The following is a 15,790-nucleotide window of genomic DNA, read 5'->3' as shown; positions in this document are numbered from 1 at the left end:
GACGCCGGCGCCGCCGTCTACGTCTTCTCCGAGTTCAACCGGTGAGTGGAGGCCCGGGGCCTGCGCGCCGCGGCCGGGGCGCCCTCGGCCTGCCCCGACCCGCGGCGTCCCGTCCCCGGCTGGGCCCAGGGCGTCGGGGCGTCCCGCCGGGCCTAGCCTGACCCTCTGCTTCCCTCAGGTACCTCTTCAACTGCGGCGAGGGCATACAGCGGGCCATGCAGGAGCACAAGTAAGTGCGGGATACCGGCAGCGGCCACCCCCCGTCTGCTCTCTGGGGCTGCCCTGGTCCCGGCTTACTCCCCCATYTTTCTCCTCAGGCTGAAGATCTCCCACTTGGACAGCATCTTCCTGAGCCGGGTGGCCTGGGCCAACGTCGGCGGGCTGCCAGGTGAGCGGGGCTGGCTGGTCGGGAGCCTCAGTGCCAGCCTGGCCCCTGGGCTGGTTCCACTCGCTAGAGCTTACTGTGGGCTGCRSTTSTGTGTAGACCAGAGRTGGTTGCTTTGCCAGAYRTCCYTAAAGTGGTACTTAAGGTCTTTTAYKTAGRGMTGGAGAGAGRAAAAGCTCTGTCAGAGCGGTGTGGTTGCACATGGGGCTCTGCAGTGCTTTCAGCTGTAGCGTGTTCCCTGCATCGGTGCATGCTGACACGTGGTGGAAGAAGCACTGCCTCACCACTGCACGTGGCTTTATCTTCCCAAAATGTTCTAGAGTAGAAGCATTGTTATTCCTCCTTTGCCAGTTTGGAGCCTTTTGTGAGTCAGAATAATTCAGTGGGAAGGGACTTCCAGAGGTTTCTGGTTGATCCCTGTGCTCAAACCAGGATGAGGTTAGATCAGGCAGAAATTCCAAGAAAGGAGATGGAAAGGAGATTGGGTAACTTGTTGCCAGTTTTGACCATGAAGATATGTGGAGATAAGTGATTTGTTGAAACTGTCACAAAGCCAAGGCAAATTTGAATTTAGATCTGAGTTCAGGTGTGATCTTCACTGAGAGGCCAGGCACTCCATGGCAGTGAGGGGGATCTCTCTTGCATGATCCACCAAAGGACAGTGGGGCTGTGATAAAGCTGTCTCTCTGCTTTGCTTTGTTTTAGGCATGATTCTCACATTAAAGGCTATGGGGCTTCAAAGATGTGTTTTCTTGGGGCCACCAAAGCTGGTAAGTAGTGGAAGCTTGCAGAAGCAGGAGGGAACCTTTCAAACATTAAAGCTTACCTTGCAATTGGGGAACTAGTGTCAAGGCAGTGAATCATCTTACAGGTGTAAGGTGCTGGTCTGAGTTAGTGCTGGCCTGTTTGGCTCTGCCTGAAGGGCTGGCTTTACAAAGCAAGTCTATTCAGTTACACACAGAGCAATGTCAGACTTCTGCTCCTTGARACTGTCTTGTCAGCTAAATTTCTGATGAATCATGTTATAGAAAGAAGGGCATCCTTTTTTCTCCTGTCTCCTTCCCCCTTCGCATATTCTTTTAATAGAAACTTGATATCTGATCTTTCGCTCAAGGCAATGCTTGCCAGCCTAATGCCATGTCTAGGCGAAGAACTTCCAATCCTCAGAATTGTTTTGTTACATTGCGGTATCTGCTGGGTATTTATGCTGAAGCAAGAGGAGGGCTTGCAGGGGGGAATTTTCACCTTCGTTTTTCCATTCCCTTTCTAAATGGGTCGTGTGCTGTAGGTGAGACACCAGCCCAGTGCTTTCTGGCTGGCTACGTAGTGTCCAAGTTTCTCTTGACTGGGAGTTGAGTCTTTGATCGTACTTTACTGGAAGAAAGCTGTAACTTTACCTTTGAAAGTGGTGCTTGCATTTTATATTGCTTTAGAGGTGGCCTCCCAAAACACTGTCTCTTTTCCAGCAAAGCTACTTGAAAGCCATTCGACTCTTTCCTGGACCCTTAAAGAGAATGGACTTAGGTATGTACACCAGTGATTTGTAACTAAATATGAACTTGTAACAAATTCTTTTGGTTTCAGCTGTGGCCTAAATTGTGTTGAGCTGGAATAATTTCAGAAAGAATGGCTCTGGTTTARATCCTTTTGAAGAAAGTTTTGAACAGTTGTGTTTTAATCCCATTTGATGTTCAAATCCATCACAGGAACTACCTTCAAGAAAAAACAGTGTTTCCAGCACTGTTTCTGGTAGGCAACTGCCAGTCTGCCTGAATAGTAAGCAGAATTYAGCTTGAAAGCACTGTCAAGGCAATATGCCTCTAGGGACTGCCAGTGAACCTCCTTACTGTGGTTTTGTGGATGGTGTTTTATGGATGGTGGGCTTCTTAAGAGCTTCAATTATTCATTGATCTTTGCAGTGAGGTGGGGGTCTTCAGCAGTTTTTCTCTGAGGGAGGAAAAAAGTCTTCTTCTGATTTCTTGAATTCTTCTAAAGTTTGAATCTCTTCTTATTAACTTGTTAATGCCTACTATTATCTCTTCCAAGCTGTACAGTTGCACACAGAGCCGGAGTATAAGGATGAGACGATGACAGTCTACCAAATACCTCTTATAGGTGAGTGTGTGAAGCTGGAGTCAGAGAGGAAAAGTGCATGTTTAATAATCATGCTTTAAGGTGGTTATAGGAGTGGCTTCTRTTTGCAAGTCTGAGTAAGGAGAGGTTTATGAATTTGCGTGTTTGTTCTCAGGAGGTGAGTCTCTTTCAAAGAAACAAGATGTGCTGAGTCAGGGCCTTAGCTTGTTCCTTTTGGTGTGGGTATGTAGAATAACATGTGGAATGGGGCTTTTTTTAACCACTTGARTTTTCTTACTACTGAAAACTGCAGATCTTAGGGCASGGGCATAGGCTTGATGGAGTCTAGCTGTTTTGAGARAATCTGAAGGACTTGAACAAGTAGTGGATAGAATATGCATGAGCAAGTCAGATTGGGGGAAGAGTTCTTTATTTGGGGGCAGTTTAAACATGACTTGTGGAAGAAGGGATGCTGCTAGTGCTTCTCTTGTCTTTGTGTGAGTGAGTTTGTCTGGTTTTCTTGGATTTGGGACAGGAAAGCCACTAGCTGCTGAAAGCATGTTGCCTCAGAGTCCTGGAGCATCAGCCCAAGGTGAAAATAGCCCAAAAGATGATCCAGAGCCTGGATCCCCAAAAGCTGTGCGGCAAAGCCTGGAGGAGGACAAGGAAAAAGAAAGCCCAAGAAAAACAGGTGGAAAAAAAAGAATGTTCTTTTTAACATAATTGAAATAAAAGCAAATTGAAGCATGTGTGTTTGTGCTTCAAGCTGTTTGCTCTGTGAAAGTGAGATATGTAGATGTCCTCAGCTGAAGGWTTTATATGGGACAGAATGGGCTGTGGTAGTTTGGAAGCTGACAYAGAACTAATGCAGCCTGGAAATGGGACATGACTCCTTCTTGGGGTGCGATTAGTCTCTGTAGCTTTTTGCAGGTTATTTGCATGTAGATGTTGAGGTTGATTATTTTTCAGTCTTGGGCTTTAATTTGGTTTATTATAGCTGAAACTGTGGGCTCTCTAGACTTAGGTGCTTGGAACATTTTGCTGCTGGGCTCTGAGTTGGCTGGATGATGGGGGTGCTGCTGTTCCTGTAAATACTTTAGCAGATGTTGAAACATTTTGGCTTTCAGGAAAGTGAGTCGGTGATGATCCTGAGTAATCTTGCTTTCTTCTACAGGTGACACAGAGAAGCGTGGTGACAGGCATCCTGATCTGGTGATGGCTTTCCTTTGTAAAGTAAGACTGGCTGCAGTGGTCTCTAGATCGATATTTTGTCTTGCTGAATAGATTTAGTTGGAGATGACATTTTCAAGCAGGACTTTATGTTGTTCTATGATTCTTCCCTGTAAAGGTCAGAGAAGATGGAATATGAGTAGGAACCTGTAAAAACTAAAGAAATCTTTTAAGTGCTCTTTATGAACTAGCCAGTTAAGAGCAGACAGGTTCCATTCATGCTTGCTGCTTACTTGGTTAAAGAAAGGAGCGAGGAGGCAGCAGTATGATTCTAGAAACCAAAAGGACTGGTGAAAGCTTTTTGGGAGTAAAGTAGACTAGTGGCTGTTGAACAGACAGTAGAAAACTAGTCTGCCCTCCTTGTCTAGAAGATGGCTTGCTGAAGACTTACTGTTCACCCTCTACAGATTGTGGGTATATCCAGAGCCCTAGATTCCCCAGGTCAGATAACTTAAACAGTGGGGAGGACTTGGTATACACAACACCTGATATTGAAGGGAAAGGAAAAGAATGCTCTGAGCTTGTGGGGTGATATATGGCAGAATATGGATTTCCTGGCCATGTTTAAGGCTCTTTGTTTGGTTGATTTATTATTTATTTATTTATTTCAGATTCACCCAAAGAAAGGAAAATTCTTAGCAGCTAAAGCACAGGAGCTAGGCCTGCCAGTGTAAGTACAGGGGCCCGGCCTGGGGGATGAGGCAGCTCCAGTCATATTGATATCATTATGCGAAATATTTTAATGGCCTTGCTTTCAGGGGAACTCCAGCCATTTTTCCCATAATCACAGCTCTAAAAAATGGGGAGAGCGTCACTTTTGAAGGCAGAGAGGTAAGATCCATCTGTGCTTTCTGCTGTGGGTTTGCATCACCTTGGGGGCCCGGTGAGGGTGGGAGGATAGAAATAGTCTCATGCAGAATGCTGTGGGTACCAAGGGGCATTGGGATGCTTATACATTTAACCCCCTTGCTTGTGGGGGTAGGGTGGGTGATAACTATCTGCCTATTCCCTCTCATCACTGCTAGAGTGCATTGGCAGGGTTTTGCTGTTCTGGAGCCCCTGAGTTGCTTGTTTTGCTTGGTGACTGGTCCCTGTTTCCGGCCTAAGCTGTTACTGAAAGTGGCTCCCATGGGGTGTCTCCTTGCTGTCTGTCTGGGACTGTTGCAGGGGATGATTAGGGAAGCACACTCTGAAGTGAGCTAATCTGTGCTAATGGCTGTGTATGTCTGCGGTTTGTCTGTGCTTCTTCATCTCCCCTTCCCAAGCTCCCAAAGCTAATTCAGGTTTAGGAGGGAATTAGTAGAGTTAATCCCTGCATGTTTTAGATCTGGAGTCTGATTACTTGTGTAGCCATCACTCCCTCCTTACTCTGTTTGCACTTCTTATACCATGAGGAAGTTAAATGCCTTAATCTCAGATTCTAGACTGAAGCTAGAGGCACAGCCAGCTCTGGCCATTCCCAGTTGACCTGTAAATGAAGATCCTAACCTGAGGAACAGGATTGACATATCTCTGTGCCATAAGGATTTCACAGAGCTGCTTTTCTCAAGCAAGCAGTTACTGTTGTCCAAGTCTGCTGTAGGGACCTGGAAGCTGCTTAGATTCCTTTTCTGGTAGCCATTTGTTTAATTGCTTGTTCTAAAACCTACCAGGTTTGGGATTTGCTGGCACTAGTGACACAGCAAAATGCAAACTTGTGTAATGGGAGGACAGAATGGAAACAAGAACTGCACTGGTTGGGTTTGGTGAGCATCGAGCGAGCTTGCTCTGAGCTGGTTCTGCAAGTCCCAGTAGCCTGCTGGGGGTTTGCTGGTAGAGCAGCTACTGAGAGAGTCTGATGTAGAGATGCAAGGAGGGTTGTGTGTGTGGCCTGACCATGGGGTGACTTTTGTGTAACTGCCTGCAGCTGTTGCCTGAAGAACTGTGTACTCCTACTGATCCTGGCCCAGTGTTCATTGTACTGGAGTGTCCCCACGAGGGCTTTGTGGATGCTGTCTGTGAAAATGACACCTTCCGAAGGTAGGGGGCTGGATGATCAGGGGGAAGGTTGGGGTGGAAACATCCATGCCAAGCTTCACTGAGGAGAAGTTCTTGTCCTATTCTAGATGTGTAAGTTCCCATGGCTGAAGTTTGAGGTATGTGGTACTGTTAAGGAGCTACACATGCAACAAAGGACTGGTGGTGCATTTGGGAGTCTTTTAGGAAAGGCAGGGCTATGCAGGACCTGTGAGGGTCTGTAACTGTGACAGGCCTGTCTTCCTTGGGACCTTCAGGGAAGAGAATGTGCACTGTGGTGTATTGCTGAGGAGCATTAGAGGGACTGCCGCAGCCTTGTGTGGTGAGCCTAGATGCCTAGATTGCATGCAGTGTCTCTGCAGGGCTTGTACAGAGACATGTTAGGCTTCTGAAAGGCTCTGAAGATGTTGGTGCTCTTGGAGGAGAGGAACTGCCCCAGGTGGGAGAGTGGAGGTGGCAGCAAATAACTGGTTTGAGCTCCATGCAACTCAAGGTCTACTGTGAGGTGGAGCCTGGAACTTCTGCATTGTGCTCTTAAGACCTGTGCCCTGCCTGCTTCTGGCAGGGGTGGATCTCTGTTGCTATTGGGACTTCAGAGTGGGAAGGGGATGCCAGGGTGATAAAGGACCAAAGCTCATGTGTTTCTCACCATATTTGAATGCCCTTCTAGGTACCAAGAAGGGCTTCCTGAGAACCAGGTGGCCTTAGTTATTCACATGACTCCAGAGTCAGTGCTTCAGGACAGCCGCTACCAGCAGTGGCTGGAAAGGTGTGTGGTCTTCTGATACTTGGTTTTATGTCATTGCTGAGCAGCAGATTGTTCTTACAATGTGAAGGTTTTTCCCAGGATAGGAATAACTGTTGGGGGTAGCAGGGATCTGGCTCAGAGATTAGCTATGGCCTTGGGTGTGCACATGTGCTCGACCCTAATGTGGGACTGAAGCTGTTAAACTTTTTATCTTCCTCTCCTAGATTTGGACGTGGAACTCAGCACTTGGTACTCAATGAAAACTCTGCTGCAGTGCATAACCCACGTAGCTACAAGATCCAAACCCAGCTGAACCTTATCCACCCAGAGATCTTCCCTCTGCTCACCAGCTACCAGAGCAAGGTAGAGGAGGCCCCTCTTGCCTGTGTACCTCACACCCCTGAGTGAAGAATCTGTATAACATCATTCCTTCCTCTGTAGGAAGAAGAGGCTGCCTGTAGTGTGCCCATTGTCCGAGGAGAGTGCCTCCTGAAATACCACTTCAGACCCCAACAGGAGTGGCAGAGGTCAGTGGGAATCTTTTTGGCTTTCCAGCTTTGAGAGTTGGCTTGAAACAGTTTTTCACATGTGCTAATATAAGGACAGAGAGTGTTCCTGAGCTGAAGGAGGTCAATGGATAGATATTCTTTCTGGCTTCTTATCTTAGGCTGTGCTGGAGCAGTCCCTATGCTATCAACTGTGTGCTTTGAAGGGTCTTTGCATCTCTGCAGTCCCTAAAAATCTAAGCCACAGTGCAGGACAGGGATATGAGCGAGCCACTGAAAACATTGCCTAGACAACTCTGGTTTGGAGGTTTATTTCCATCTCTCCCTCATGTAGGCCCACATGCACTCCAATGACCTTTACTTTGACCTCACATGCTGCTCACCAGCCATGGTTGTGGCTGAGCGGATGGTGGCAGGGAGAGGTTTCTCAGGGAGGCTGGCAGGCCTGGCCTTACTGGGCTTTCTGTGTCTTCAGACAGTAACAGGTGATTAAATAGATGCAAGTTTCTCTGCTGGCACTTGCTCTGTGGGCAGGTAGGAGAAGAGGTTGAGTGAGGATTTTGGGGGCAGGGTACCACATGATGCAAGAGGACACCAGTTTCCTTGTCTCAAATTTCTGGCGCTCTCAGCCAGAATAGGAGGACCCAGATGCCAAGAAGAGCTGGAGTTTCTCTGCTAATGGTGTCTAGAGGCCTGTAGTATTGCACATGCTCTGAAGCAGGGCCAGGAGACAGGACCCTTTTGCTTTTGAGTGGTGCCTGGAACTCCTTCTGGTGGTTGTTGCTCTTCCAGGAGTCCTGGTGCTTCCCATGCAGGGCCTTGCAGTGCCCTCTGGTGTCTGGATGCTCTCTGGATCAGGTCAGCACTGGGGAACATACTGCTTTCCAGGAGCTGTTTGCTTCTCTGATTTGCTGGAGTCAGCATTACTGTTGGGTGGCTCAGGCTGACCAGGTCCTTCTGGCCCACACCACATGCATGGATACATCTCCCCAAACCCTCAAAACAGAGCTTGGAAGGAGCATTTGGTCCTTTGTTGTAAGGCTATTTCAGAGTTGTAATTCAGCGCTTTGCCCTGAAAGATGCTGTCTCTTCAGCTTCTTACCCACCCCATCCTGTGATGTGTGGCCTGTTCTTTCAGGGATGCTGTGACTGTCTGTGATCATGATGCATTTGTAAGTGAAGCCCTAGATCTCCCTGACTTCCAGGATCGTGTGAAGGAGTGCAAAGAGAGCCTGCCCACTGTGCCAGGTAAGGGTTAGCAACTTGTCCTGGCTCAGTGTTAATGGGAAATGTGAGGTCTTGGTGACTGAGTACTCTAGAGCTCAGGAAAAGCTATGAATGTGAAATCTTCCTGCTGCTTCAGAGGTGCTCTTAACTTCTCTTGGAGCTGTGTGGAATAGGGGCTATGTGCAGACTAGGATGGCTCCCTTCGGTTGAAGTTAAGTAGTCCTGTGCTTCTGGTTTTCCAAGGCTAGTGGGTTTGGGGGTTGAGCACTGTTGGGTGTTTTGAGTCTAAACTGTCCCTGTATGCTGCTTCTCTGTGGTGAGCAGAGCTCTGCTTGTGTTGAACGCTGTCTTAGCAGCTACAGCGTGAGTCAGTATGTCTGAGAGAAGTCTTGCTCTAAAGCCAGCTCCCTGTAAAGCACTGCTCTCTGAATTTCAGTTGCGGTGTGCAGTGAGGCTTGCCCGGTATGATACAGCACTACTGGCTTGCTGTCCAGATCTTGGTACTGGGGCAAGTCAGGGTGCTATGGAGCAGCAGCTAGGTCCCTCCTGAACTGGCAGCTCTGTTGCAGGCAGTGAGCCTTTTCTGTCTTCTGTCTTCCCTTCATGAATCTTGCTGCTGTGGGAAAGCCAGAGGTTGAGGGAAGCGGTAATAGGTGTGCCAGGTGTGTAGACTCTGGAGATACCAGGCTACTGAACTGAAGTGTCTGAATGGGCAGTGTGCAGATAGCATTTTCCTTACAAATTGTTGTTTTCCACTTTCTCTAGGAAATGTGGATGCTTATCCAGAAATTGTGTTCTTGGGAACAGGATCTGCAATTCCAATGAAAATCCGAAATGTCAGTTCCACACTGGTAAATACTAGGTAAATCCTAACATGTCGTGTATTCTCCTCAAGGAGGCTAAGTATCTCAAGGGCATCTGGACCCAGGGCTGTTTTGACCGTTGTGGTGATGATACAGTGAGGGTTCCCCTATCTTGGAGTCCATAGGGCTTCAGTTCCAAGTACCTATCTATCTGTAGGTGGGGAAAACTCTAGAGCTACTTGTAGAAGACAAATGTTTAATGTCTTCATTGATCTTTACTGTCTGTGCCAAGGGTGCATTCAGCATCAAGACAAGACCAGAATGGGCAATGCAGACGGAACAATCTCTCTAAAGCCTCTGCTAGTAGGACTGGAGTGGCATTAGAGGTAGAGCACAGAGCTCTCTGCCCTCCAACCCAGAAGGTCCCTCTTGCTGAATGGGCCTGGGACAGGACTCCTCCGGGTGCCGCCAAACATCTTTGTTACTTGTCTTGCCAGCTCTACCCGATCTCTGCTCTTGGACTGTGGGGAAGGGACATTTGGACAGCTCTGTCGCCACTATGGAGAGCAAGTTGATCAAGTGCTGTGTAACATAGCAGCTGTGTTTGTGTCTCACATGCATACTGATCATCACTCGGTAGGTTGAGTGTGTTGGAAGGAGAAGGGGCTCTGCTCATGGCCTGCTCTGCTGTTTGGGATTTAGATATAGCTGCAGCTGATGGATGTAGGCTGCCCTGCTGTTAGGGCCGCAGCTCTCCTCTGCATTCCCCAGACACTACCTATTCTTACTGTGTTTCTAATCCCTTCTTTCCTACTAGTGGTCCCTGCAGGTTTGCCAGGATTGTCTGGAGGTGCCRTTCTCCCACAGTGTCCAGCCTGGCTCCCTTTAGTGCTTGCAATAAGCAGTCACAGAAGGCCCAGATGGCTTATTCTGGATTGGGCCTGATCAGGGCAGGCTGTATGGTGGGCTGCTGTCTTGTGTCTGGAAACCAGATTGGGACTGGGAAGTAGGATAGAGATTTTCTTCTCTCTACTCTTCTTTTGGGAGCAGACGCAGAAGCACTGGGGAGGGCTGAGAGGAATTCTGGCCACTGGCTTGAGGATAAGTGGTGACAGTGTCACAGCAGCTCAGCAAGGTGTGGTTATTGGCTCGGAAATATCTGATTACAACTTGCTAGTGTTTTTTCCTCTTTACAGGGCYTGTTGAACATCCTGATGGAGAGGCGGAGAGCTCTTGTAAGTAGTACTGCTGTTTCACTGCTTCTGAATTTGCCTTGGTGTTAGTGGGTGAGAGGGGCGTCTCCTGAGAGTGGTGGAGAAGCACCATTTTTTTTTCTTCACTAAGCATTCCCTCTCTCAGATTTAGTGTACACCTAGTACTGATTTCTCCCATCTTTGCTTTTGCAGGCATCTCTTGGTCAGGTATTTAGCCCTCTGTTTCTGGTAGCACCTGAACAGATCATGCCCTGGCTACACGAGTACCACAACCACTGTGAAGAGATTCTCGGAGACATTAAGTGAGTGTGTTCTGTGTGGTATGTGGGGAAATATCCTTGGTGGGTCCTTAGTCAAGGCAAACTGCTGTCATCCATTCCCCTCACCTCTTAGTTGAAGGCTGCTAGGACTCTTTCCACTGTGTGTAGGCCTGTGGGGTGTAATTGGCAAAGGGGGGCATAGGATTTGTTACTCAGTTGCTCTACTGAAGACTTATGTGCAGATTTGGAAAAGGGATTTGGGCAAGTGGAGAAAGGTTTCTGGAGGAGAGAGTATTTGACAGTGGAGAAGTGGTTRGTTGAGTTACTGGGGCACTGGATAGTAAAAACAAGGGAAAAACTAGCTGAATGCACAAATAGTCTTGTTTGTAAGGCACTGAACTGAGAAGACATGAATGACCATTTAGGTCATGGATTCCCTGAGAAACAGGCTGCTTACAGATAAGATCACGTTTTATTTTTGTACATGTCCTTAGTTAGTTCTTTTCCCCTCTCTTGCAGAATGATTRCTTCCCAGTCTCTTGTGAARGGCTGTGAGAACATCAAACCTAAARCCAAGTGGTTTGTCAGCTCTCTGTTGGAGAGCTATGACYTGGCCGAGGTAAGCTCACAAGCTGACAGGGCCAGGTGCTGCAGGGGGCAAGAGGGGGACTTGAGGTCTAACATTTGTGTTCTTGTTCAGTTTCAGACTTGTGAAGTCCAGCACTGTAAAAATGCTTTTGCTTGTTCAATGGTCCACAAATCTGGCTGGAAAGTAGTCTATTCTGGTGACACAATGCCTTGCATGGCCTTAGTACGAATGGGTAGGTGGCAAACACTCTCTGTTTGAAGAATCCTTTTGCAAAAAGCCTTTAACTGTTAGTATGTGAAACAAGTACCCCCAAACCCTTGGTACTGCTCCTACAGTGGTAAAGGGGGTGGGAATGAGAGTTCATGTACTTTAGGCAGTCGAACTAGTGTGTATRTTCAGACTGTCAGTTGATGCTACTGCTGTCTGTCGTGTATATGCAGCTAGCAGCACCCATGTCTCAGTGCAGAGAAGGTCTTTGGGTCTATTGTATCTGCACCGTGTTATGTGCTCCACCAGAAAGATTGAATATGTGATTATTTATACAGGGAAAAATGCTACGCTGCTGATCCATGAAGCGACACTGGAGGATGGCATGGAAAAAGAAGCCATAGAGAAAACACACAGGTAGGGTGTTTTGCACCATTTCTCACCTTTGGGAGACATGTTCTTGGAGCAAGTGATGAGGGCCCAGTGGTGTGCTGCTCATTGCACCAGCTCTGTAACACACACACAGCTCTTCTGAATGGCCCCAAGGGGAAATGGGGACAGCTTTTAAGTGGACAGTTGTAACTCTGCAAATAGACTCGCCTAGAAGAGAGGCCCAGTGCTTGATTACATTTCAGGACTAAGCACGGGAGGTAAATGAGTTATCTACTCCCAACAGCTGAGTGCACAATTCAAACAAAGCACTGTAGCCAGTGTTGCTGAGTGCTGCCCCCAGCAAAGGTGGGGAGACCTGAGAGCAGCTTTCTGGAATTACATGCAAGTTACAGTGCGTGTTGGACTTGCTGGCATCCCTGAGACAATAATTTGAATAAGCCCTGGTCCCCAGTTTCTGGAGCTCTTAACTGTAAGACTCCAAGCTTCTTTCCTGCCCTCCGAGTCATTTCAAAATGAGAGGCTTGCTGCGTATGTCAACTGCCCATGGAAGAAACTTGGGGTTCGCCCACTAAGAGCCAGGGACACATTTAACTCGGCGAGTGTTGTGCTATGCAGTGTTTGGTGTTGGTGTGGTGTGATGTGACCTTAGAAGGTGCAGGACCTAACCTACCTTGCCRTGTTGAATGGGCAGCACTGTCCAGCCCATGGAGCAAGCTGGGGCTGGTGTACATGGTGCCAAATTCTCTTTCTTTTGTAGCACAACCTCCCAGGCAATTCAGATTGGGATGAAGATGAATGCAGAGTTCATCATGCTCAACCAYTTCAGTCAGAGATATGCCAAGATCCCACTGTTCAGTGAAGACTTCAGTGAGAAGGTTGGAATTGCGTTTGATCATATGAGGGTAAGTTGGGAGCTTTGATCAAGACTGTGGAAAGGTTTCAGTGCTGCCTGGGTATGGCTGCGCATGCATGAATTTCTCCATTTTTAATGGTGTATCAATACACTGTTTCCTTCTGAGAGTAGTTTCTGTGAAGCAGCTCCTTTTGCTCCTGGCAGCAGACATCAACATGGAAGAGAATGGGTGGGACAGAGCAATTCACCTTCTAGACAGGCGCTGATGGCTCCTGAGAACAGAATTTCACTTTTAACATGCTGGGTACCTGCCCCATGTCACTTCTATTTTCTGCACACTGCTCCCAGCTGAAAAGATAATTTTGCTTCTATTCTCACTCCCTTCTGAATTGGTGTGCTCCTTTAATGGCTTCGTGCAATATAAAGAGATATCCAGGAGCCAAAAACTGGTAGTGCTGTCACTGTATTGAACACAGCTGTACTAGCGATGATGGCTCACTAGTCAGTTAAAACTTGTATCGTGTCCGCACTCTTTCTTTTCAAGGAAATGTAAATAACTTAGCCTGTGGGGTCTGCGAACTGGCTGCTGCACTGCTGAGAGCAAACACCTGCCCGTTGTTGTTAGTGCGTTGTAAACCTCCACTGAGGTTTGGGCTGTGCTGTACACAGGTGCTAGGTGTGCTGTGTGTTGTGCTATGTAGCGTTTGGTGTTGGTGCTGTGCTGGGTGCTGTACAGGGGAAGAAGCAATACCTTGCCATCTGAATGGGCAAAAGACAAGGAGGGAGAAGGGGAAACACGAGCAAATTCTCAAGCACGTGCTTCTGTGCCTAATGTATTTCAGGTACGGTTTGGTGACTTTCCAGTCATACCAAAGCTGATCCCACCTTTGAAGGCTTTGTTTGCGGATGACATTGTAGAAATGGAGGAAAGGAAGGAAAAACGGGAGCTGCGCCTTCTGAAGGAGGCCTCTATAGTCTTGGACAAACTGGTTAATGGTGAGAATGAGGAAGCACCAAGCCAAAAAAGGAAACAAGCCAAGAACCATCAGGAAGTACCAAGCAAGAAGCTTAAAACGGTGAACTGAAACAATGTCAAGAATGCTCTCTTCTGTATGAGGTGTCCCGTTTTCTCCGGGCCTCTGGAGTGCACAGTGCTGAGGACTGCCCGCAAGCACAGTGGGAAAGGGCTGGCCTTGAAGTTCGGTGTCTGGGTTTGCTTGGTCATCGGTGGATCCTCATGGGCTGAATCTACCAAGCATGCTGTAAGCAGCGCAAGTCCTCCTGGCAACAGTATCTACCCCTACAGTTCCTGATTTTGGATCTTGCTAGTCCACATATAATTTTTTCTTTTAACCAAAAAATTTTCCCTTTGAAGTGTTTTATTTCTGTTTTTATGCTGGAAACTATCGATACTGTAACAGCAGCGGTTGTGACCTTTGAAGTTGCAAGAGATCAGGTTTGAGAAGCCCTTGTGGGGTTGTGGATTCTCGAGAATAATGTGGGCAGGTCTCTGGGTATCTGAGGAATGTAACTAGGTATCAGAACCCAGATTATAGGAAGAAATTTCACAATAAAATGGGACCCAATTAATTTGTTTTAGAGCTTTAGATTAATTTAAGGATCTTAATTCTGCTGTGTTCCCATTTTATTTTGGTTTTCTCAGTTGATCTTTCAAAAGACCAGTTTTCCAAAACATTTATTCAGAATCTGAATAAACCAGTCAACATCTTACAAGGGTGTGTGTGTTGCCTAGCTTGCTAATTAGGTTTTAGTGGGGGGCAAACAAATGGCTGAATTGTTCCAGAGTTTAATGTTTCTACGTGCATGACTGTAAACCCCAAAGATCTCGCCCTTGTGCTGGATCCTTATGCCCATTCTGGCTGTGTTTTGTGCCAGCAAAATTGTGCCTGCCTCTGAATACCCTAAGGAAACTTCTGTCAGTTCAAGATGATAACAAGTGGGGCTGCTTCAGAATGACTCCAGGATAGAGCACTGTAGTACTTGGACTGTTTTTCCAGTGAGCACCAGTGGTCTTAAAGCTCATCAGACAATCAGAAGAAGTCTGCTCAAGCTGATCCTGGTACTGGATACAGGGGATAAGAAGGTTGGCAGAGGAGGCTGATTCAGGGAAAGTACAGTTAGGAGAACTAGTGTATTCAAGGCTTTCTGTGGGTCAGACTTGCTCCCTTTCTCACCACTGCTGTAATTGCATATACATTTGTGAGCAGGTGGGGGAGCTTTGCCCTCACTTCCAATTCAGGAGTTCATTTTAAGATGCACCTTAAAGGCACGAGGCTCCAAGCACTGCACAGCAAACGATACCAGCCCATATTAAGGACTTGAAACTTCAGTGTAAGGTGGTAGAAAATGAAGAGACAAACCAGCACCAAAGCATCTTTTGTAGATTAACTGTGCTTTAATATTATGCTTGTCTAAAGAGGCAAGAGGTAGTTGACACAGCTGGGTACTACCAAAAAAAGTCTGCTTGACTTTTAAGAATAGCAGGGAACTGGGATCAGTGAATAAAAAGGACTATGTAAGTGCTTGTTATTGTGCAGATGTAAATAGAATCACATTAAGGTGCCTGGGGAGGGCATGGTTACTTCTGTGGGTAGGACAAGCAGCCCCAGGACTGCACAGAATCTGTATATGCCTTTTCATAAAAGTAAAGAAGGGGTTTTCATAACATGGCAGAAATTAGAAAATAATGCAAGGTTTAATAAAAAGTAAATCTAGAAACATTAGGGAAACACAGCACATAAACCTACCTGGAGGTGTAGCTTATTAAATATGCTCTTGTGGTGCAGCAGTGTGACTTGGTGGTGGAAAGGAAGCGAAGTGCGTCCTTGGTGCAGGAAGAACGTGCAGGTTAATGAGCCAGACCTGTGCTAACGAGCTTCACTGCTGAGTGAGCTAAGGGGGAAAATTGCTTTCTGGAGAGCCGGAGTTGTTCCGGTGTAAGGAAGGAGCCAGCGCTGCACTTGCCTGGAGCGGGGCAGAGCTGGGGGGAGATGTGTGTCTCGGGAAACCCGGCCTCCCTGCGAGGCTGGGAGAGGCTCGGGGACCAGCGTGCTCCTTAGTGCCCGGGATGGGGCCGGGAGAGGGGAGCGGCGCCGCAGGATGGCGCTTACCGGCGCTGCCCTCCCCCGGGGCCCGCCGGCAGGCAGCAAAGCCCGCGGCCGCTCCTTGCTCTCCCGGGCCGCGGGTCCCCCCGGTGCCACGTGCTTGGTGCGGAGCGTCCCCGGCGCCGGGGATGCTGCTGGCAGCGGCGGCGACGCGGAGGCCG

The 15,790-nt window shown here is 47.8% G+C and overlaps 2 protein-coding genes across 2 annotated transcripts in view; both read left to right on the top strand.

The window, feature by feature from the left end:
- The first annotated feature begins 6 nt into the window (after positions 1-6).
- On the top strand, positions 7-14,235 carry ELAC2 (elaC ribonuclease Z 2). The gene is made up of 24 exons (XM_026075757.1): positions 7-41; positions 179-229; positions 318-388; positions 1,091-1,155; positions 1,852-1,909; positions 2,432-2,500; positions 2,994-3,149; positions 3,633-3,691; positions 4,300-4,358; positions 4,447-4,519; positions 5,595-5,707; positions 6,375-6,473; positions 6,677-6,815; positions 6,894-6,979; positions 8,097-8,206; positions 8,951-9,047; positions 9,486-9,624; positions 10,185-10,223; positions 10,395-10,504; positions 10,982-11,081; positions 11,163-11,283; positions 11,597-11,675; positions 12,409-12,553; positions 13,347-14,235. Exons 2-24 carry the CDS (start codon positions 216-218, stop codon positions 13,587-13,589), a joined length of 2,244 nt encoding a protein of 747 aa, XP_025931542.1. The 5' UTR covers positions 7-41; positions 179-215; the 3' UTR covers positions 13,590-14,235.
- A 1,357-nt stretch (positions 14,236-15,592) lies between these two features.
- DNAH9 (dynein axonemal heavy chain 9) overlaps positions 15,593-15,790 on the top strand; it is a 215,022-nt gene continuing 214,824 nt past the window's right edge. Inside the window, exon 1 of the mRNA XM_026075736.1 lies at positions 15,593-15,627. Coding sequence (XP_025931521.1) covers positions 15,593-15,627 — 35 coding nt within the window. The remainder of the gene's footprint in view (positions 15,628-15,790) is intronic.

Source organism: Apteryx rowi, unplaced genomic scaffold (genome assembly GCF_003343035.1).
Source record: "Apteryx rowi isolate R43461 unplaced genomic scaffold, aptRow1 scaffold_41, whole genome shotgun sequence".
Lineage (NCBI taxonomy): Eukaryota > Metazoa > Chordata > Aves > Apterygiformes > Apterygidae > Apteryx > Apteryx rowi.
Note: the sequence above shows the minus strand (reverse complement) of the source record. Positions and strands in the feature narration are given on the sequence as shown.